At 38.9% G+C, this 23,852-nt stretch overlaps 1 protein-coding gene across 8 annotated transcripts in view; it reads left to right on the plus strand.

Annotated features, from left to right (window-relative positions):
• setd5 (SET domain containing 5) overlaps positions 1–23,852 on the plus strand; it is a 64,438-nt gene that overhangs the window by 25,731 nt on the left and 14,855 nt on the right. For 4 of the 8 annotated variants that reach the window (XM_079840980.1, XM_079840979.1, XM_079840975.1 and 1 more), the window contains exons 2-8: positions 9,607–9,868; positions 14,811–14,913; positions 16,124–16,377; positions 19,008–19,060; positions 21,133–21,320; positions 21,474–21,512; positions 22,030–22,275. In XM_079840980.1, the coding sequence (XP_079697106.1) occupies positions 9,798–9,868; positions 14,811–14,913; positions 16,124–16,377; positions 19,008–19,060; positions 21,133–21,320; positions 21,474–21,512; positions 22,030–22,275 (954 nt within the window). In that variant the 5' untranslated portion in view covers positions 9,607–9,797. Of the gene's footprint in view, positions 1–9,606; positions 9,869–14,810; positions 14,914–16,093; positions 16,378–19,007; positions 19,061–21,132; positions 21,321–21,473; positions 21,513–22,029; positions 22,276–23,852 lie in introns of all 8 variants that reach the window. The other 4 variants (XM_079840977.1, XM_079840973.1, XM_079840974.1 and 1 more) reach the window with 1 other exon arrangement.

Raw genomic sequence — 23,852 nt, forward strand, 5'->3', positions numbered from 1 at the left:
GATATCTTTACAGGAAAAATAACCCCCCAAAAACTACTGCAAAAACAAATATGCCAAATACCACAAAGTCTTTTTTTTTATTGAAGTGCAAATAGGTAGGCAGTTCATGTAGGAACAAAGTAGGGATGCAACAATACAGTAAGTCCACAGTTCAATACATACCTCGTTTTTTTTTTACCACGGTTTTCGGTTCGGTTCGGTTCTGATGGCTAGTCGCATCAGATTTTTGCTATTCTATTCTTAGCCGAACAGCAAGAGCTTAAGGAGGAAAAAATACTATTTTTTTATTGCAATACTCTTTCTTTATTTTACTTAAAAGACTTGAAAAACCTTAGTTAAACTTAAAACTTTACTTTTAAAAAACCTTGTACACATTCCTAGTGTACTGTATAATATAAAATAAATATATATTTATAAAGATTTACACTGGCAGCTCAGAGCTGTACAGCAGCATTTAAGTATGAAATTGAATTAAATGTAAAAATAAAACACTACATAGACTTCCCTATAAAATATACACTGATTCTTATTAAAGCTACTGTATTAGTTTTTCAGTCAAGAGCCGTGAGTGATTTTGTCTTTGTCTTTTGTTATTTTATTAACCACTAAAGGAATAGTTCACTCAAATTAAAATTCTGTCATTGATTACGCACGCTCAAGTTGTTTTAAACCTGAATAAAGTTCTTTCTTCTGTTGGACATAACATATATTTTGAAGAATATTGGAAACCAAACAGTTGCTGGTCCCCATTGTAGAAAATAATAATATGAATGTCAATCGCTACCATCAGTTGTCTGTGTTCAACAGAAGAAATTAATACAGGTTTGGAACAACATTAGAGTGAGTAAATAATGAGATCATTTAAGAGTGAACTGTCCCTTTAAGGACAAGCGGCAGCGTGTTCACTAGGCTGCCCTGCTGTCAATTTAAGACTTTCACGCATCTAATATACAGACACACGCCGATTTTACTTTCACTTTAGACAACCGACTGTGTTTATGTTAACCTTGTGAGTATTTGACAGTATTAGCGCAGTAAGATTTAGTCCAGTAATCACTTGTTTGACAGGCTTTTAGTGCGCACGCTCGGGAAACCGCATGGTGCCCTACGCGCAAGGCTTTAAAACGCATGCAAATAATGAATTTTCATTCAAAAATAAAACAACTCAAATCAAGGGCATAGTAAGTAACCTTCTCCAGCAAGCAATCCGCTCTCTCTCCGTAGTGTACAGTCGCGGGAGTTCTTGTCTCGCAAAGTAATGCTGCCTAGGTAAACTGTATCTTGGATCAAGTGTTTGAGAACCAATTGTCCGCATTCATGGCAGTAGACATCTGTCTGCTGTTCGTCCGACGCCTTAAAACCGAAGTATCACCATATAATGGAGCCAGTTGTTTTTAAGACGAGTTCTGTAGCCTCCGAGCTGGTTGCGGACGCCGCCATGACAACACGCGAGGGGAGGGGGAACAAAAGCAAGGAGGCGGGGGGCGAGCGAGCGGGGGCGAGCACAGCACAGAGAAGGCAAACAAGCAAAGTGGCAAAATCAGAATTAAATATAAACAATATATCGATATATACGATATGTCAAAATCCATATCGTGTTTAAAAAATATCGAGATATATTTTAAATATCGAGATATCGCCCACCCCTAATTTGGAGGGGACAGCGCTTTATAGTGGACGTTATTGAGTGCACTCATTCTATCCCACATCGCACCGCAATAACGAGTGTACAGCCGCTGTACACACAATGGTTGTCCGACTTCACGCACTCGTTTTCATTCACTCCTTCAAATAAAGTGATAACGTAGGGAATAGTGAATGGGGGTATAGGAGGCGATCTCAGCTGTGCTCTGACTGCTCTCACTAGTACAGTGCAACAGTGAAATGCGTCCCCTCTCAAACAACGACGTGCTGCGCTGCGTTCCGAACGTTGTTTAAGCGACATACCGGTATTGCGGTATCATCAAAATTCATATCATAACAAAAATAAAAACCGGTATTCGGTATGAACCGGTATACCGCCCAGCACTAGTCCATCGGCACAACCCTACCAGAGACCTTGAACTCTGAACTTGAACGCTTCTTACTGGCTGTTTATATCGGTTTGTATCGGTCGCGTGATCGAAGCGCTCAGCAATTAAAAACAGTTGTTCAGAGTTTGCGAGTTGCGCTGCGCATAAGTAGCACTGTTTCTTTCCACTTTTGGAACGTTAATGTTTCCCTGGCCTAAAATATAGTACTGCCACCCTGTGTTGACATTGTGAAACTGCTCGATTTGTAAATTATGTGTGCCGGGCCACATATAATATATTTTAATAGACAAGCTGCGGGCCGTTTGAAATTCATTCCCAGGCTGCATTTGGCCCGAGGGCCGGACTTAGGACACCCCTGTTATAATGGAATCATAAGCTACTAGTCATAAAAAGAATTAGGGTCCTTGACCGATTAGAATGAAATGCACACAAACTGGATGACGGGACCTCAATATTTTACCCCTTACAAGATGTATAATAAAAGGGAGAAAAAGATAGTCTACAGCAATTAATCCCATGCTTTAACTCTCTATCTTTCCATTCTTCCTTTTGTGTGAGTGACTGAAGCTTGGAAACTGTTGCTGTCACTTGAAAACTGTAAGGCCCATCCACCCCTGGAGAGCAGACACAGGGGTGGGACAGTAGAGCTGTGGAAAGATTGCTCTCTCATCTCCTCCTTTTGACAGATTTATTCCCTACTGAATTATGATTAAGGTCTATTGTACAGTTGAGATGTCGGTTAAAGGGTTAAGTTATGTTTTAGGTGGGATATTATGAAAGCAAAAAAAGCACTAAACACAGTATACCCCATTTCCCCATGATATATGTACTTAGAAGTAATTTGCCGCTTGGACTTGACTAAGTATACAAAAATACTATAGATCTCTTGTAAGATTTGTTGTTTGGATGATTCTAGAGACCTTCATGATTATTTGATGGGTTTGCCTTTGCCATGCTTCCTGGAAGTAAGGGTAGAAAGTTGGCAGCCTAATGTTGACAGGAAGGAAGTGAATACCTTTTTTCCCCTTGAAATCCTTTATTTGCTTGTTTTCTTGCATGTCGTTGAGACTTAAAACATGGATAACATTTTGAAAAATACTTACAAAAGGAAAACGACAACCATACACTGCGGCAACTATAGTTGCCGGTGGTCTTAAATGGGTAGTCCTGTCCTAGATCTCATCATTTTCAAAACGCACAACTTTCCAAACTGTTTTATGGAGTTTTTTGTCTACTAAAAGTTTTTGGAAAGATTTTTTGTTTGTTGTTAAACAACAGTGCAAACCATTGAACACACTATAAAGCATGTGTATGAATACAGTGTAGTATGTACATACTTTGTATACTTTTATATTCCATGGAAGTATTTTTTTCCTTCAATTTCAACAAAAAGTTTTTTATTTGTATATCGCTTTCACAATACACAAGACATTTGTATTTTGTCTCTTGTCAATGGTCAAGTCATTGTTCATACAGGTAGGCTACTTGTGTGTGGATTTGTCTGTAAACGGCCACCTAAAGGCCTGTTCGCACCAGGACTATTTTCGTGCGTGTTTATTGCTGACGTTTAACGCCTCGTGACTAAACAAAGGGCGCCAATGTGAGTGAGTGTGCACACCGTTTTTTTACCAATGAGATCGCCGTTTTTGTTCACGTACCTGGAGCTGCTGAAGTGACCGTAAAACACGACTTGGTGGCGCTCAAGCACAAAACAGTCTTGCCGAGCACACATTGATACGACGAAGAAGTAGTAAGTAGACAAAGAAGAAGAGCTGCGAATGCTGCTTGCCAGTTAGTAGGGCTGTACGATTAATCGAAAAATAACCAAAACCGACATTCAGTCAGTCAGTACTGCTTGTGTGTTTTTTGTAACTTGCAACTTGTAAAATTAGGATAAGAAAAGTGTGAGCCGGGAAATAAGGTTTAAAAAAGAAGAAAAACACGAGCTCTCTCGCTCTCTCGCTCTCTCTCTTGCTCTCTCTGCAAGCGCACGGTAATAATTATGGATACCTTCATGAGTGATGTGCGAAAAAAGCTAAAAAAACAACAAATATTGTACATTGTTATATATTAAAAAGTTAAACCCACGGGCACCTCTTCTGTCTGGGCATCCTTCATGCATATTGCGGAAAAACATGAGAAAAAAGTAAGTGCTGTCAAGTGTATTAGCCTATGTATAACGCACTGTTGAAGTTTGATTTGTACTTATATTTAAATAATACATAATTCATTTAATTTAAATAATAATATTTCAAATCAGCAACAAAATCTCAGGTGAACTGTCACAAATTTTTTTGCTCCAGCTAGCCGCGCATGTGCGGTCTCAAGTGGGTGTCATGTTTCTATGGCAACCCGAGCTTCCGCTGTTATTTGTTATGTTATTTGTTTCGCAACTTGTTTATTGACATGTTAATATCAATCGGGTCCAGTCAGGTCTGTGTCTTCGCGCCGGGTTCGGTTCCAGCTTTTGAAATAATAGACGGGTCCGGGTCGGTTCCGTTCAGCACATTACGGGTGTCTTCGGGTTCGGGTATGAATTTTTGGACCCGTGAAGACCTCTAATTCACACACAATCACTCTCTCATTAATGCATTCAAATAAATGTAATGTAGGCCTACTGTGCTAATTTATCTGTATCTGATGGACAACAAACGGAAATATGCCCCATAGACAATAACCGCTGAAAGAGAACCGTTTCCTTCAATGCACTTTTTCATTAGAAAAAAAAATTCCACCTTTTAATAGTAGAAAATACTTACAGTACAAACCTTATCAGGAACTTAATCAAAAACCTTACGAGGGCAAAAAAAGAAAGGAAAAAAAGAAAGAAAAATTATCGTTCATTAATCGTAATCGAGGTAAAATGTTCAATTAATCGAGGTTTTTATTTTTGGTCAAATCGTTACAGCCCTACCAGTTAGTAAAAAGTGTGTGAATGGTTTTGGCCATAGACATATGTCTGGTTTTGGCAAGCACGTAAATACTGTCTCTCCTCTTCTTCTGTGAGACAAGCGAGTGTCAGAAGCGGCAGCACCACCTTGTGTACCGGGAGCGCATCTACTGAATGTGCACGTTCACTGTCACTGTCACTGTCTACATAAACCAAAATTGTAGCTACAACCTGTCCACATACAAAACATGAGCAGCGGTTACAACAATCGTTAGACACTTTATTTCCACTTTTCAAATAGTTTCTTCTTTTTTATTGAAAATAAACGGCTTTACGACCTGATATGTGATGAGAAAAGGACCTACAGCAAGGTCTGCAAAAGGCGAATTCAAACTGCAGGTTGAATTGCGTCAAAACTTAGAGCCACGCGCACCTTCACGATTGACAGATACTGATGGCGTGTTCCCAGCTTTACAGAATAAACCTGCGCTTGGAATAGAAAAGTATTAACATTACTTGCGGCCTGAATGCGATTTGTTTTTTTTTTAGTGAATAGGTAAACACACTTTATGAACTCACAGGCATGAGCGTGACATACACCTAATTGCCTAACACAGCTGTCAATCAAACTCATCAAGCATTATGCAAAAACCATAGACTGTAAAAAAAAACATTTTATTTATTTCAGTATTTGAGATGTTATAATAATTTTGTAAATAGCTTAATTGACTTCATTGTACTCATAACAGATTATTTTAAATATATTGAATAACATTCATTCTTTTCATTATTGTATGGCCGCTGTGCCATAAAGCTCACATCGGTGGTGTCTTTTGGTGATGGTTGTCCTTTTGCAGGTTTCTCCCAACTTCACTCTTGATTGGTGAAGCTCAACCAGAGTGACCATTGTGTTCTTGGTCACATCTCTTAACAGGTTTTTAAAATTTAAGTATCAACTTCACTTGGTACCAAAGGTCCAGTACTTTTGACAACACTAGTATGACATAATTGATGTGGAAACTAAAGCATATTTGCAAAAGGCTGCAACATAACTAAATGTAAAAAAGAAAAAAAAGAATGGTTATTCAAGTATATTTGGAAACATGTCATCAGCATGCGGTAACACTGATGTGCTATGTGAATCTATGTATGTCTGTCTGTCTATATCACACAACTAATTACCCATGCGGATTTATGTTTTAGATAGCAACTTGATTCTTTCCTGTAATCCTAATCAAAAAGAAATGGTTAAATATTAATAATAAAACTACACTGTATCCAACAGTAATGTTATACCTATGCACACCAGCAAGGCAAAGAGAGCAAAATCTTCACTTCCTGATAAACTGAGGCCCTATTTTAATGATCTAAGCACATGGTGCAAGTGCACTTAAGGCGTGTCCGAATCCACTTTTGCTAGTTTAACGACGGGAAAAATGGTTGGTGTGCCCGGCGCATGGGGTTGTCCCTATTCTCTTAATGATTAATGAGTGTGTTTTGGGCGTAACGTGCAATAAACAAATCAGAGTAGGGCTGCATGAAAAATCGCAATTAACATGATATTCGCTGTTAAATTGCTTTGGCTTATCGCGATTATGAAATCGCAAAGGCTGCGTTTAAAAATTTTTTTGTATGTGCAGTTTGTCAGTGCAGGACAGCTCTGTGATCAGTAACATATGTTGCTCCATCTGAAAGCACCGAGTTGTGAGTCACTTATAACGTGTGTTTGAAAAAGCAACACGAGTTTAACATCTTTCCAAACATAAGTATTTTGTCATGTTTAATCAATCAAAGTGTTCTGTTTATTCAGCTCACTGATAGTATGATGTTCATAGGGATTTCCTGGAATGACGTGCGCTATTGCTATTTGGAGTACCCTGCACGAGAGTGCCCTCTGGCTTGCAGATGGAGCAGCATTTACTACTGATCAGAGTTGTGCTTCACATCGTGTGCGGTTTAATTTCCAATTAATCGTGCAGCCCTAAATCAGAGTCTCCTCTCCCGTTCTCTTTAAAAGTCAGTTGCGCTCACACAATGGCGCATTCACTATATTACACGGCGGAATTTGCGAGCGGAAAGACTGAACGCTTCTCTACAGAGGAATCCATTCATCTTTCATTTTTAAAATGTTTGTGTGCTGCTGCGTGATAAGGAAAGTGTACGTTTTGATAGTACAACGAAAACTGATACTAGGCTAACTAATGTAAGTAGAAAATCCACAAACAGTTAATAAATAAAAAAAGTAAACCATCATTAATGAAACAAGAACCAAGAAATAAATGACAAGCAATAGGACAAATACCACAGAACAAAGACCTAAATTAAGTAAAGTGTAGGGCTGTAATCAACCAAAGAAAATCTTGGTCGACTGAAGTCCTGAAAGTTTCGACTAAAAATGACGTTAGGAGGAAAAAAACTTTAAATTAATTAGCTGCGCACTGTGCGCAGTACTTGGTAGCCTTGTTGTCTGCCTAAATGAATTATAAATAAACATAAAAAACTAGTAGGCTATTTGCAGTATATTAAATAGTTTAGTCTGACACACGAGTCTGTCGGCTCAGACAGCAATGCATCACGTGCACCTGCGCAATATCATAGTACTGTATTTTCGGAAATCATAGGCCATGTTGTCAACTATAACTGTTGTCGGATAACACCTGCCCGTGATCAGAGTCAGTCAGTACTGCTTGTGTGTTTTTTGTAACTACTTTTTTTTTGTGTTTTTTGTAAGTATTTTCGGAAATCATAGGCCATGTTGTCAACTAGTGATATGATCACTATATATATATATATATATATATATATATATATATATATATATATATATATATATATATATATATATATATATATATATATATATATATATATATATATATATATATATATATATATATATATATTATATAATTATATATATGTTATATTATAATATAATATATATTGCCTGTATTTCAAGTTGATAAAAATAATTTAAAATCTATAACAGTTTATTTGTGGCCGCGCGCGCCCTCCCAGGAGAATCACAACCTCACCCGTGCGATCTGCCTTCACTCGTCGAGTGGATCCAGAGGAGTTAAAGAAAAGTTTGTATATTGGATTTGATCCCGCAAATGTGGAACTTCATTGCTGAGGAAGAACGCAGATAACAGTGGTAACAAACCAAGCATAAGCAGTTCTATCGAACAGTATTTTTCAAAAGAGGACCAAGCTGAAGGTTCACCGTAGAGATGATAAGGACATGTCCTTCATGATGTAGCCGTTTGACAGCTTCGGCTAAAGTTGTCCTTGTGTTAATGGTCGTGTAATAACGTCTGTCTGCTGGCAATAAACATTTTTGTAAGTGTGTCTATAATGTGATATGCTAAACTGATTTTATTTTGGACGCGGGTCTGGTGTCGGATCTATTTTAAGCGGGTTGGGTGCAGATTTTCAACACAAAAGGCACGTCCACTTTAATAAAAAAGTTAATATTTATTAAACAAGCCAGATCAAGAGCAGAAACGAAATAAAGTGCATAACTGAAAAATAAAGCATTGGCTCAAAAATAATACAAACAGTGGGCACAGCCCATTGCGCATTATAGGCTCCAAATAAAAAATAAAATAATAAAGTGCCCAAATCAAATAAATAATACTAGAAATAAATTTGCAGTTGGCAAAATAATAAAAGGGACGGGGCAATTCAAAACAGACGAGGCAACCTAACGTAGACAAGTTAGCTTACCGTCTTTAGGTGATATGACATGTTTGTCGTCGAGCTGTGATATGCAAACTGTTGCTTGCAAAATTTGCATTCGACTTTTTTCCCATTTTCTATTTTTTAAAAATTCTGCCACCCTGCCGATGTCTTTGTTGACATGGTAGAAGAGGACTGACTAGGAAAACGCTCTCACAATTAAATTAATATACTGCCAAATTAGCCTACTTCAATCTGTCTCTCTTCTCCAGTGGGTTGGGCTAATCCAAAAGAAGTGAAAACAAGGGGGGTGACTGTTACCTGTGAAACAGGGGTGCTCTGAAAACACCCCCATTAGCAATTAGTGCTTTCCACCTGATTAAATGAAAGCTGCAAAACTAATGAAATGAACGTGGCAATTTTGGTCGAGCCAGAACGTATCGACTAATAATCGACTAATCAACTGGGAGATTACAGCCCTAGTAAAGTGCATACATAAAGTGCATACACAACCTTTGTTAATAGATCAACATTTTTGTGGTATTTTTTGTGGGTGCTGTAAAAGCTGCTTTTCCGCCGTTGGGCTAAACCTTTCTCTTTGCTTAACCGTTCCATGCCGTGCCAAGCCGCGACAGATAAGGTTTCATTTTCAAGAGTTTACAGACGACATTAGGCAACAGACAAGTGACCAATCCTGAGTGGCAACGTCACTATATGCATTCTACCAACACGGTTCAGAACGATTAGCCAACCATGCTGCGAATTCTCAGCCAAAAAACTGTTTGTAATCGTGCCGTGCCGTACCAGGCTCAAGTGGAAAGATTACTGGAACCGCTCCTTACCATTCTTGGAACCGTTCAACCCGATGGGGGAAAAGCAGCTAAAGTTTGCATTGTTTTAAGGCTGTATTTACACATATATTTGTGGACATGTACTTAAACCCTCCCCCCCCCTCTCTCTCTCTCTCTCTCTCTCTCTCTGTTTTTTTGGTTATCTGATTTTCAGGTCTCCTGATGTGCGTGACGTGGTATTACAGCGCCCCATCTGAGGAGTGCTTCACTGCTGTCATTAGGAGCCCTTGATTCTCCTCTCTTCCCTCCCCTCTCCTCTCCCTCCCCTCACCCCCTCCCTGCCCCTCCCCCCCCCCCCCCCCCCCCCCCCCCCTTCCCCTTCCCCGCGTTGCTGCGCTCGACGTCATGAGCATAGTAATCACACTGGGAGTCACCACACCTGAGACACCTTACACAGATATGGCCGCTGGATCAGAGTAAGTTTCGGTTATGAGTACTTTTTCCACTAACGTGGTTGTGGTGCGGGTTCCTGGTCTGTGTCCATTCTCAAATTTTTCCGGTTTCCACAGAATAAAAGGCCCAAAAAAAAAATTCTCTCCCACACCAAAAAGCTTTAGAGCAAAGACCACATAACGCGTACTGCCTACATAACTGAGTAACACAGCACGTTTGTTTTTGTACATAGTCACATAACAACAAAACCCGTTATGTGAAGTTTGTGGAAACACAGGGCAGGATTTAAAAAGGCTTTAATTTGCCCGGCTGAGCACTTGCCAAGAATGGGCTCTGGCACCAGAATGCAAACCATTTTAATGGAAAAGGGGTAATGAGGGTTGTTTATTTAGTTCATTTTGTTTCTCCATGGTTAAGATCATCTGTATCTGTTTCATCTGTATCATGATCAAATTTACATTGGATAAATGCAAATTAATTAGTTTAGATTGAGAGAAATAGACTGCATAATATGTCTTGCATGTTAACCTATAAAGCTGGGCATTGGGCACACTTCATTCTTTTTAATAAAATATACTCTATCACCTGCTCACTCTGAATGGCCAATCAATCGAAGCTGCATATACTATGTCAAACACTCAAGATTCCAGAATCTTTTACAGTATTCAATAATTTTTTCCTCTCTCCTGAAACAGGTCTTAGAACCTTTCGCTGATGTTCACCCACACTATATTAATGTTGGTGCACATTTTTCATCATTTCATGACCACTGCCTCTTTTCTTTTGAACGCTGTACTGTTTTATTACTCCTGTCTTCCAAAGGAAGTGCTACGCATTAGTGGATCATTGGCACCAGCCAGATAAAATATGCCAGCAACGTCATGGTGACAGGCCAAAGATTATAAGCCGCAGTAGATCAGAATTCAGTTGCTTTTACTTTCACGTCTTGTAGAGATTTTTGGGTGCACACTGTACGATTTATTGTAGTCGTTTATGACTGTTGCTTGACTGTATGAACATGATCCCAGATGAAAGCCTTGTTACACTGTAGGATCTCAGTTGTCACGCTTTAAAAATGGACACACAGACTCGTCTGGAGTTTTACATCATCAAGCTGTGATGCGTTTGGTGACTGTGAGCTTCATTACATGGAGGATTGAAATGGTGGCTAGTAGCAAACAAAAACATTGATCATGGCTTTTCTTGAAAGGAAAATGGAAAAAACGAAGATGATATGTGTGGAGCAAGTGGTGTTTTGTTGTTGTCGCACTAAATATCATCTGGTTCTGCGCTCCTATTGGTTTTTGATTTGACGGTCTCTGTAGAAGTGCAGAACTGCAAGACTGTGCCTTATGACACTGCCAGAATTTCGTCTGAGGTAAAAAAAAATGTATCGCAATGGTCGTTAATATGTCGGTGAACATGTCAAACTAGCAATCAAAGGCTAGCACTGTGTACACCGGACGCAAACAGCATGACATGACAAAAGAACCCATTATAATCAATGATTCTGTCTACACTGAATGCAGCGCAGCACAACACAACTAAACACTGATGCCCCATTCTATTTCTGACGTATTGCAAGCACTTGTGCTACTTCTGAGATGATGAAGAACAAATGGGTTTGCAACGGTTGCTCTGTTGTGTCCAGTGTAGACGGCCTTAAAGGGTTAGTTCACCCAAAAATGAAAATTCTGTCATTAATTACTCACCCTCATGTCGTTGGACACCCGTAAGACCTCCGTTCATATTCGGAACACAAATGAAGATATTTTAGTTGAAAGCTGATGGCTGAGAAAGGCTTCACACAGGCCTCCATTGGCATTCAGTACATTGACACTTCCAAGATCCATGAAAGGCACTTAAAACGTCGTTACAAAGTCTATCTCACCACAGTGGCTCTACAATAATCATACAATGCGACGACAATAGTTTTTGTGCGCAAAAAAAAATCAAAATAACACCTTTATCCAACTTGTTCTTGTCTTCCGTGTGCGCCTCCACGACGCATGCGCGAGAATATGACGTAGCGCCGGTGTTCGGGAATCGATGAAATACACACTTAAGCTCCATTTTGAGCACTACGCCGAGACCTAAAGCACGATCAATGTAGAATCCAACAGCTTAGACACGCGCGTCTTCCTCTGCTCGTAAACAAATCGCTTCTGGGTCATATGTCCGAACGCCGGATCTGCGTCATATTCTCGCGCATGCGTCGTGGAGGCGCACACGGAAGTCGAGAACAAGTTGGATAAAGGTGTTATTTTGATTTTTTTTTGCGCACAAAAACTATTGTCGTCGCATTGTATGATTATTGTAGAGCCACTGTGGTGAGATAGACTTTGTAACGACGTTTTAAGTGCCTTTCATGGATCTTGGAAGTGTCAATGTACTGAATGCCAATGGAGGCCTGTGTGAAGCCTTTCTCAGCCATCAGCTTTCAACTAAAATATCTTCATTTGTGTTCCGAATATGAACGGAGGTCTTACGGGTGTCCAACGACATGAGGGTGAGTAATTAATGACAGAATTTTCATTTTTGGGTGAACTAACCCTTTAAGCTGTTGCCACGTGACAGCGGTCACGTCCGGTGTAGGCACGGTGTAACAAACTCCCAGAACACAGTCAAAAACGGTCTGTATAAGCGATCCATTGGAAATGGCCTAATCTAATCTGTGAATTAGTGTTTAAAATGTAGTCTCCTTAATGTAGCCCGATTCACAATGGTAATAATGTGTTATAATTTGACTGGTACTGGTAGCTTTCCATGGGAAATTCGTCTTTGTGTCATTACATCACGTCTGTATACATAAAGGAGGAGTCTGGCTGGCATGCGAGTATGTTGCAGGTAGCAGATCATTTATAGCCTTTCTCAAAGCAGCTGGAATAATTAAATGTATCATTTTGAAGGTGGATTGTAATCCAGAAAGGTCCAAAGAACAATCATCATTGACAACTGAAGATTCACCCATAGTCAAAATCAAAAGATTAGACTGTACAGGAATTGAAATCTTGTTAAATTGTAGTACTTATTGAACTTAATGGTTTTTCAATTTGACATGTGAGATGTTAAATGTGCCTGTACAAAGCAGAAAACTATCTGCAACACCTATTTCTGAAACATGTTCAAAAGCTTGGTCTATCTGTAAATGAGACAGAGTTGCCTGGGGATACCTCCGGATTCTCTCATAATGTCTACCACTGGGCTTTAGGCTTGGGTAACCAGCCTTTTGCAGCTTCTTGCTCAATTTTGGTTGCATGACTTTGCAGCACGGAATGCTTCTACAGATTATACTAATAGTGATACTGACTGCTGCCTCCTTGGTGATCCCGCAATGCCTGCTTCACACAGTATCTGTATATATTCTGCATGCTCAAAGTCTAGTGTGACCTTGGCAAACACTCTGGGTTTCCTTCCATAAGTCCTTATCCTTAAATGGGCCTGTTTACACCTGGTCACTTTATGCATTTTTACTGATTGGATAGCTATCCAATTTGTTAAAACTTCCATTTACACTTGGCCACATAAATGTGTCTCTCTGCAAAATGAACATAAATTTGAACTTCAGTTCGTGTGCTAAATGCAAATTGTGAGTGCAAGTTCAAGTCCACAAAAGCAACAGATATAAGCTGCATTTTATCATCAGTTAATTTCAGGATCCTAAACCACAATAAGAGAGAGAGCGACATCAGGACTGGTAATATCATTTGGTCTCACTACCTTTAATTTTAGTTTGCTGAAGAGATACTCCCTCATCTGCGGCAGGCCACATATATGTGGCATTGTGTGTTGCAGTAGTGCTGTGCTGTCATATCTGGCTACTGGGAGCCGGTAGCCTAATAAGCTCTTGCACGTTTATTTTTTTACCAATACCATGTGGTTTCAACAACGATTGTCCATTGTCATTCTACTAGAACCGTCTCAATATCTTGGGTTTAAGGGATAGTTCATCCAAAAATTAAAATTACCCCATGATTTACTCGCCCTCAAGCCATCCTTCACCCTTCTTTCAGACAAATACAATCAGAGTTATATTAATAAAAGTCCTGGCACTTCCAAGCATTATAATGGCAGTGAATGGGAGCCCAAAATTTTAAACCCAAAAAAGTGTATCCGTCCATTATAAAAGTAATCCACACGGCTCAAGTGGGTTAATAAAGGCCTTCTGAAGCGAAGCGATACGTTTTTGTAAGAAAAACATCCATATTTAACGTTATAAAGTAAAATATCTAGCTTCCGGCGGACCGCATTCAACTTACAGAAAAAGCGTAACTGGCCCGCCGATGATGTCAGACGTAGCGTAAGCATTTTGAACTGAGTGAAGCGTTACACTTTCTTGGTAAGTTGAATCCGGAAGGGGATCCGCCAGAAGCTAGATATTTTACTTTATAAAGTTTTAAATATGGATATTTTTTTTTACACAAACCCATCGATTCACTTCAGAAGGCCTTTTATTAACTCCCTGGAGCTGTGTGGATTTTATATATATATATATATATATATATATATATATATATATAACTATAACTTTGATTGTATTCGCCTGAAAGAAGAATGTCATATACACTTAGGATGGCCCGAGGGTGAGTAAATTATAATTGTCATTTTTAAAGTGAACTATCCCTTTAATTTGCGTTTTCGTGGTGGACTGCGCTTCTCTTTCCTCAATTTCATTTTTTACTCCTTTTGTGTCTGTTTTGGTATGGGTCATCTACTAGTGCTTAGAACTGCCTCTGGTGGTCAGTAGGAATGAAAACAGTAGTGGTTCTCTGAATTCCAGGTGACTGCCATAGATCTTTGTGTTGTTGGTATATTGTCTCAGTCCATCTGACTGGTGCTGCAATTATTCACTAGTGCTAAACACTGCCTCTTGTGGTCATCTGGAGTTTACAATACCACAGTTACTTGTGTGACTAACTAGTGTTTTATTTCCATGCTTTTCAAAAATCTCTCTCTTTCTCTCAGTCCTGAGTCCGTTGAAGCAAGCCCAGCAGTAAAAGAGAAAAATTACTCAAGTCGCAGCTGTGGGAACACACAGAATCATGGCTATGGTGGCCTGCCCTACGCTGTAAGTTATTTTTATTTTTGTTTATTTTAAGTTAAGGATTTTTTAAAGGAACTATATTGTAATTTTAACATCAATGTGTAAACCAGTGGTTCTCAAACTTTTCTTGGTCACACCCCCCTTTTAAATTTGAAAAAATATTCTACCCCCCCACTTCTGACAACCGAATAATTTAATTAAAAACTATAAAAATGGAAAGATTTTTTTAAATTGAAAAATGTGCAGTGAAAAACACCTGCAATAGTTTCACTTTGTGATGCTGTTGAATCATTGAAAATATAAAAGAGAGAATAGATCAGAACATAACTGTTAATGTAAATAAACAGTAAATGTAAATGTTTCTGTAATGCTTTGGATGAACAATATATATTCAAGCTCAGCTTGTACATCTTCTTACCGGAACATGGCAGCGGAGCAGCGCGTACACAATAGCAGCTGGTCATGCTGTCCGCTGAAGAGATCTGAAGAAGAACGATTCAGTGGAATTGGCGTTCAGTGCCACTTTATAAAAGCAAAGCACCAACCACTATTCATGTACTTGAACGCCATTGCAACAGCTATTTTCTGTGTTTTTTTTTTTGTTTGTTTTTTTGCTGGGCGCACCCCACACTTTGAGAACCACTGGTGTAACCTAATAGCACCTCATTAATGCATGGTGCTGAATCATATTAAAAAAAACTCATGCATAATACAACTTTTGCTTTGGTGCACATGATTAAATTGTGGTGAATTTACAATGAAAAGAGATTATTGTAACACCCATAGCCAAAGTCAATACCTCTCTCTTGAACATAACTATAAACCAAACTGGACAGATATTATATTTACATTTTAATTTAGGAGATGCTTTTATTCAAAGCAACTTACAAATGAGGAACATCACAAGGAGTTTGTCCTATCATGCAATATTTATTCAACTGTTCCTTTGTTTTATGGTTTCAGTTTAAGAAAGTTTAGCCCTAACTTTCTTAGTGACATCATTAAATATTGTTCACTTTTGAATGCCACATTTTTTAGTTTTTCATTCCCACCTCTTCTTTCTTCCTGCCCCTTTCCCTGCTCCCCACCTTTCATTCTCTTCCCCTCTCTCTCTCTCTCTCTCTCTCTCTCTCTCTCTCTCTCTCTCTCTCTCTCTCTCTCTTTCCTTTTCTCTTTTGTTGTGCCTGAACACCGTTGTTTGAAGATGCAACAGTCTTCCGTTGTGTGTTGTCAGGATCATAACTATGGAGCTCCACCCCCTCCCACCCCTCCTGCCTCCCCACTCTCCCAGACCATTTTCTCCCACACCGAACGCAATGGAACTCTGGGACGATCACGACCCTGTTTCCCCCACAATGAACCAGACAACTCTGCCGACAGCGAGAGCTCATCGGAGGAGGAGGAGGTTGTGGAGGGCGCAGTTCCACCTTCCTGGTGTCAGTGCCGCCTAATGCAGGATGGCTTCCTCATCAAGTGTGAGAGTTGCAGGTGGGTGATTTTGTATTTCAAATCTCTCATTTCAGATTGTAGTGCTTTAGTGGCATCGTTTCGTCCCCGTCTTTGAAAAGTTTAAAGGTCCCATGGCATGGCATTTTTCTATTATTTTATGTTTTCTGAGGTGTACTTGCATTAATATGATTTTAACATAAAAAAATGTCATAATTTAGAAATAAAAGGCCTTTTTTCTATACTGTTATTACCCCTCTGGCTGAATGCCCTGTTTCATGGGGCGTGTCTGCTTTGAGACTTCAGTGAAAACACCCACTGTTGTGATTGGCTGACATCTTTGCATTTGAAATGAGTGTTAGATTATGTTGCGGAGGGGGCATGGTTTAGCGAGGCACTGCACGCACTGCAGGAGATGGAGAGACTGACTGGGCACTTGTGGACCAGAGACGGAGAGCTGGAGAAAGATTTATTGTACTGAGTTGTTGAGAGCGCTGTGCTGTTAGCGCGAGTTTATTTTGTTTGTATCTGAGAGTTCTGAATAAACAGTCCCAGTCACGTCGACTCTGTCTTCTTCCACCTTATTCTACGAACTTTTGTAACACATGTAATGTACCATTACAGCTGTCGAGATGAACGAATCGTCAAAGTGTGGATTATAGCATTATTTTTTTATCTTTTCTCATCACATGAACGGCTCCACAGGCAGTCTGTTGATCGCGTGAATGCAGTGATCTCGTCATTGCAACGCGTTTTCTCTCACAAAATGTTTTAACCACAACTAACAGCAAGCACGACATTGATATGAATACAGTAAGAGCTTAGTTGTGCAGCATAACGGCGTCATTCCTTATAACGGCAGTTTGGGCAAGTGTGCAGATATACTCGCGACGTGTGATTGACAGATCCAAGCATTAAAAAGAGTGTTCTTTGATCGTTCTCTGTAGTTTAGTCACTTAAATAAAGGATTTGTTTCATGCTACTAACAGAAACGATCGTTTTAGTCACTGGCTTGATTCACTGATGCATTACGCTTGGGGTATCAAGACGGCAATCATTAAATGATCTAGAAAGAAAGTCTGAGTGAACTTGAATGGCATTAATGAACACTGTTACTCACTGTTTGTCGAGGTGCTGTCGAAATCCATATTGTAAAGTCTGTTTGTAAAGCCTGTGCTGACATAAACTAAATCCATTTTCTCTGAATGCTCTGGGCGGGCAAACAGAGGAAGGGGAGGTAACCTTTCTTCTTATGACGACATAACAGGCAAGATTCCAGATTGGCTCGCCTGAGCTGTCATTTTCTCAAAGGCAGAGAAAGACAGCCAGAACTCTGTTTACACCCATCAAAATTTCTAGCAACTCGGGGACCATATACAGGCTAGGGGAACTCATATTAATGTTAAAAAAACCTCATAAAATGAAATTTTCATGCCATGGGACCTTTAAAAAACTTCAGTCTTAAACATGCTTTAACCCATATAGAAATACTGATTTCACTTGATTTAATGCAAAGTACAGTCCATTTCTTAAATGTATCCGATATGTTGTAATAGCTTGATTATAGGAAAATGTTCCCCTAAGCATATATCTTACTGGCTGGTGAAGTTTTGTGTTTTTCACCTTAAAAACAAATAAATCCCCAATGAGAACCTTATTCACTTTATTGGGCTTGGAATTTTTGGTTTAAATATTGGAGTTTTTGCAGAGGTTCATGTTTTTTTTTTTTTTACATCTTCAACGGTCTAAAAGGGATAGTTCCCCCTTAAAAATGAAAATTAGCCCATAATGTACTCACCCCCAAGTCATCCTAGGTGTATATGACATTCTTCTTTCAGACGAATAAAATCAGAGTTATATTACAAAAGTCCAGGCTAATCCAAGCATTAGAACAATGATTCATAGTTGCTCTGTTTTTGAAGTCCATAAAAAGTGCATCTGTCCATCAAATAACGTGCTCCACGCGGCTCCGGGGTGTTAATAAGGCCTTCTGAAGCGAATCGACGCGTTTATGTAAGAAAAATATTCATATTTTTAACTTTATTAAGTAAACTTTCGACCGACCGCATTCCATGGAAAAGTGTTGAATGTTGAAAGTGAAACTCAAGATGCGTACGTGACGTCATGACGAGCGGATCTGGTTGCGTTAGTCTTTCGATCGGCAGGGTAACTTTCAACAATTTTTCCATAAATTGAACAGGGAAGGCGGTCGGTCGAAAGTTTACTTGATAAAGTTTTAAATATGGATATTTTTCTTACACAAACGCATCGATTCGCTTCAGAAGGCCTTTATTAACACCCCAGAGTCGCGTGGAGCACGTTATTTGTTGGGCAGATGCACTTTTTATGGACTTCAAAAACAGCAACTATGAATCCAATTCAAATGCTTGGATTAGCCTGGACTTTTGTAATATAACTCAGATTTTATTCGTCTGAAAGAAGAATGTCATATACACCTAGGATGACTTGAGAGTGAGTAAATAATGGACTAATTTTCATTTTGGGGTGAACTATCTCTTTAAATGTCTAGGCCTCAAATCCACTCTGTGTAAAAGTAAATGGGCTGATTCATTGTAGAAGTTATTCGCCTCATAAGAACATTGGCCACTGCGAGTCATGGCAATTAGTTATTATTGTATCGAGAATGTGTACTGAATGTGTTCTTATTGCAGGGGTCTGGAGAAGAAAGGGCTAGATGGGCAACGCAGAAAAGAGAATGTTTCAGGTAAAACTGGCTGTTTCTCAATTGCAAGAACGCAAAGAACAAACTTGCCTTCTAGTGGAGACCGGTCTTGCCAGGCTACCTTGAAAGAGCGAACTCTGAAGGACAGAAAACGCAACCTTGTGAGATGTTCTGCGATCTTGTTGCTCAACTGATCATCCCAACATATTATAGTAGCGACCAATGCACAATAAATGCTACATAACATCTCAAACAAATGTCATAACCTATTAAAACATTTAATTCATATTATACACGTTATTTTCTCTTTTTTGTATTGTTTTAAATTACCGTGCATTTGTGAAAACAAATGTATGTTTGTATGTTACCTATGCTTTGTCAATCAACCGTACATATTCCAGAAAACATCTGTCCATTACTATTCAACTCTGATCATAACAATAATTCAAGTCCCCTTTATTTCTAAAGCACTGTACAATACAGACTGTTTTAATGCAGCTTTAACCGTGATCAACAGGAAAATAATGATGCAAAAATGGTGTCATCGTTCATTTGAAATAAGTTCTGTTCTGTTGTAAAGACCATCATTTATTAAATTAGTTCAGTTCAACTATAAAGCAGCTCTGCAGAAAACAGTGACGTCATCGTCCACAGCTCAGTTAAATTCTCATTAAATAGTGACATTGTTCAGCTGAAGTCAGTTTGCTGTTCCGTTCAAAAATGGTTTAAAAATCAATTATGAAATTAGTTCAATTCGGCTATAAAGCAGCTCTGCAGAAAACAGTGATGACATTATCCAGCTCTCATCCGAAAGTGTCTGTGCAATCAAATCAATAATATTGTTGAATATTGACAATATTGAATATAACCAAATACATTACAGTTGATTTGATATTATTACACCAACAAGACATTTAAAGGATTAGTTCACTTAAGAATTAAAATGTAATGATAATTTACTATTTACATTCCGGGATTTTTCTCCATATATGGACTTCAATGGGGTACAACGGTTTGAAGGTCCAAATTGCAGTTTCAATGCAGCTTCAAAGGGCTCTACACAATCCCAGACGAGGAAAAAGGGTCTTCTATAGTGAAACGATCTGTCATTTTCTAAAAAAAAATATAAAAATGTAAATACTTTTTAACCACAAATGCTCTTCTTGCTCTGATCTGTGATGTGCCACGCATTACGTCATCATGTTGGAAAGGTTGCGTGTGGCATAGGCAGAAGTATCGCGGTAGGGCGAAAAACTTCATCGCATTTTCGCCTCCAACTTAAAAAATAAATAAAGAAAATTCACCTGACATCATTTACCTTTTGTTTTTTGTGAAGAGTGTTTGGCTTAGTCTTTGCCCTTTCTCTTTGTAAACACTTGACCGGTACTTTGAACATCTTGGATGACGTGGGGGTGAGTAAATTATCAGGAAATTTGAATGAGTATTAAAGGTGCTGTATGTAAGTTTTTCACTTTACTAAAGCATAAAAATACCATAATATGCCTGCAGATATGTAGGAAACATGCTAAATTCACCTACTTGTTTCTCAGAAAAACAATGCTGCAGCCAGTTATTCTACTTTGAAATGTGTGTTCCGTGTGGGAATGTCTGTTTTTGTTTTGGTCTATACGATAACGCACGTTGCCAATTTACCCAATAGTATTTCGACACCACAGGTTGCCAGTTGGTGGGAAACTCAGTGTATTGCTGCCATGGAAGCCAGCAAACAAACTGGGTCAGAGATCGCAGATTCTACCCGACCTAAAAAGCCTCCGCATCCATCAAAAAATATCTGAACGAGAGCACATTAAAATGTGGATAAATCAACTCATCAACTTACAGTGTGGCTTTCATTGTAAATTGTGCTTGCTCCTGTTGCGTGTCCTCAAGCCGGCCCATTTCGATCCTACATACCGCACCTTTAAGAACACTGTTACAGATGTTTAGGGGTTTAAATATAATGATCAAAGCAGTGACTAGTTTCAGATGTCTCAATTGGAATTAAGTTTAAGAGCTTTCTGGGTATTTCTTTTATATCTCTACATTTATTACACTTAAAGGAGAATTCAAACTCACCAGTGTCACTGCTCTCTCATGTGCATCTTCCTTTACAGTGGGTGAGAGCAGCGCTACAGAAAGTGGAGATGAGGACATGTCAGCCTCTGCTGTGTCGTACACGGCCACTCAACACACACCCACTAGCATCACTCTCACTGTCAAAAGAGTCAAACACAACAAAGTCAAGAAGCGAAAGAAGAGCACAGAGAAAACGCGCACTACCCCTAAAGCCAAGAAAGTCAAGGTAGAACAAAAAATACACGCACAATGCTGTTTACCTGCCTACAAAGACGTTGGATTTAAAAAGTCAGTAACTGACTAAATGTCATGTCTGTCAGAGCTTTTCCATCCTCTCTCTATTTAATGAATATAATAAAAAATTATATTGTCATTACAGGCTTACAGAGAGGGTTCCAGAAAATCCATGAGGATGAAGGTATGAACTCAAATATGCACTAATGGTCCACTTCTTAGGAAATATTATTGTATGTGAAATGTACAATACAGACATTGTCGTGAGCTGGGAAGAGCAGTTCAGTCTGGATCTCTTTTGGAGATTAGCATTTTGCTTGCATAGTGACTCATTAAGCCAAGTGTACAAAGCAAGACTCAAGGTCGTTTTTTTCCTGTTTTGTGCAATTCAGTGCAAAATCTGCAAGTTGGTTGACATGTTTTCAGGAAATCTTGAAATAAAACAATGTGACAATTCTGTCACGTTATGTGCATGTTTATGTGACAATGTAATTTTAAAGGATACAATAGTTGAGATATTTTTTTTACTTGACACATCTGGATGGTGATCAGTTGTGAAGTAGGTGCACCTACATGTGAGTCTTTAATTGTGTGCAATGCAAAAATCTTCAGTCTTTAGTACTATTAATTGCCAAAGACTAAAATCATCCTCTTCCTCCATTTGTTATGAGATAATCTAAGTCATCCTCTGATTGTTGCAGAACTCTGCGTCTGAGGCCAGTGTTCTGGATGAGAACACAACAGAAGGATGGGAGACACGAATTCGGCAGTGGACTGACCAGTATGAGGAAGCTCTGGCTAACCAGTACAGCGCTGACGTACAGACCCTCCTCGAACATTACTGTGCCAATGGCAACTCGTCCCCAAATCCATCTACTGTCGCCATGGACACCATTAACCGAACAGAACTGGCTTGCAACAACACTGTGTTGGGCTCACAAATGCAGGTATAGATGGGTTTTCATGGATCGTCTTAAGATTGTATCAAATTTTAAATATCATAAATAGTATTAAAAAAAAATAACGTCCATTTTCAAACATCTTAAAATGACTACTTGCACAACTACTTCCGCGTTTTAATTATTACAACTCAGGAGTTTCCGGTAACAGTGTTGAGCACACCTACATACATGGGAATGCAGATTATTACTATGTTTTATGGCCGTTAATTGATTAAAACAATTAATCATGTTCTCTGCGTTAACATAAATGATCTTGAACCTGCTGAAATGTTCCTATAAATATATTTTCTTTCCAACTGTGGATTTTGAATAATAAATAAATATATTTCCCCTCTAACCTGCAGCAATCCAGTGCTCATCTTCTCATTAACAGTGTTTTTCTCTTACTGATCATATTTCATACCTGTTTGACGGATAAAAAGGATTGCTTGTGTGCGCTGGTGCTCTTATTCCAGTCTTTTAAAATATTTGAATGAACAAACACATGCCTTAAATAAATTTAACAATGTAAAAAAATGTATTCATCTTTAACAGTAACTCACACAGCATAGAGGAGAATGACAGTCAAGTACTTTGAATATTAAGAATTTTGGGCATAAACATGTAAATTGCATACAGTAAAATAATTGAGAATAGTGATTATTTAATATATAATACAATATTTAATAAAAATAAATAAAGGTTCGTATTCATCAGGTCTCACACACTTCAGCATCGTGGTCACTAGTTTAGTCAAGCTAAAACGGAAGTGCATCACGAAGCTTAGGGCAAGTAGTCCATTTGGGAAGGAACAAAGGAGTCAATTAAGACGATTCATGGCTTTGGGCAAAGAATGGTGTGACAGCTAATTTTATTACTTTTATTTATATAGCGCTTTATACAATGCAGATTGTTTCAAAGAACAGGAAAATAACTGTCGTTGTTCAGCTGAAGTCAGTTCAGTGTTGATTCAGCTCCGTTGAAAAGATCATCAATTATTAAATTAGTTCTATAAAGCAATTCTTCAGAAAACATTGATGTAATTGTCCAGCTCAGTTTAGTTCTCACCCAAGTGTCTGTGTAGTCAAATCAATAATAGCATTGAAAATTAAGCATCCCCAAATAAGCAAGCCAGAGGCGACAGTGGCAAGGAACCCAAACTCCATCAGTTGACAGAATTGGAAAAAAAACACCTTGGGAGAAACCAGGCTCAGTCAGGGGGCCAGTTCTCCTTTGGCCAATGAACGAACACGGTGTGATTTATGATTCAGGCTGCATCACAAGTCAGAAATCAGAATGTGGATCGGTAGCATTCAAATATTTCATCCAATTCCTTTTGCTTGAAGATCACACCAGTATGGAGACAAAGCTGAAGCATTCAGGTCTGCGTTGTGGTCATGTCTAGTTGCAGGTCCATCGTCTGATCTGGATGCGGACCGGATCCGTCTGACTACGTTAACCCCGGGATAAACCGAGAGACCAATATTAGCGTAGATGCCATTCTTCTTACGATGTAACAAGTACATTGGGTGTTATGGGAAGTGTTCCCGGTTCTGGCTGACTTAATTTATGGAGCCTAACAA

This window comes from Gobio gobio (genome assembly GCF_949357685.1).
Source record: "Gobio gobio genome assembly, chromosome: 17".
NCBI lineage: Eukaryota > Metazoa > Chordata > Actinopteri > Cypriniformes > Gobionidae > Gobio > Gobio gobio.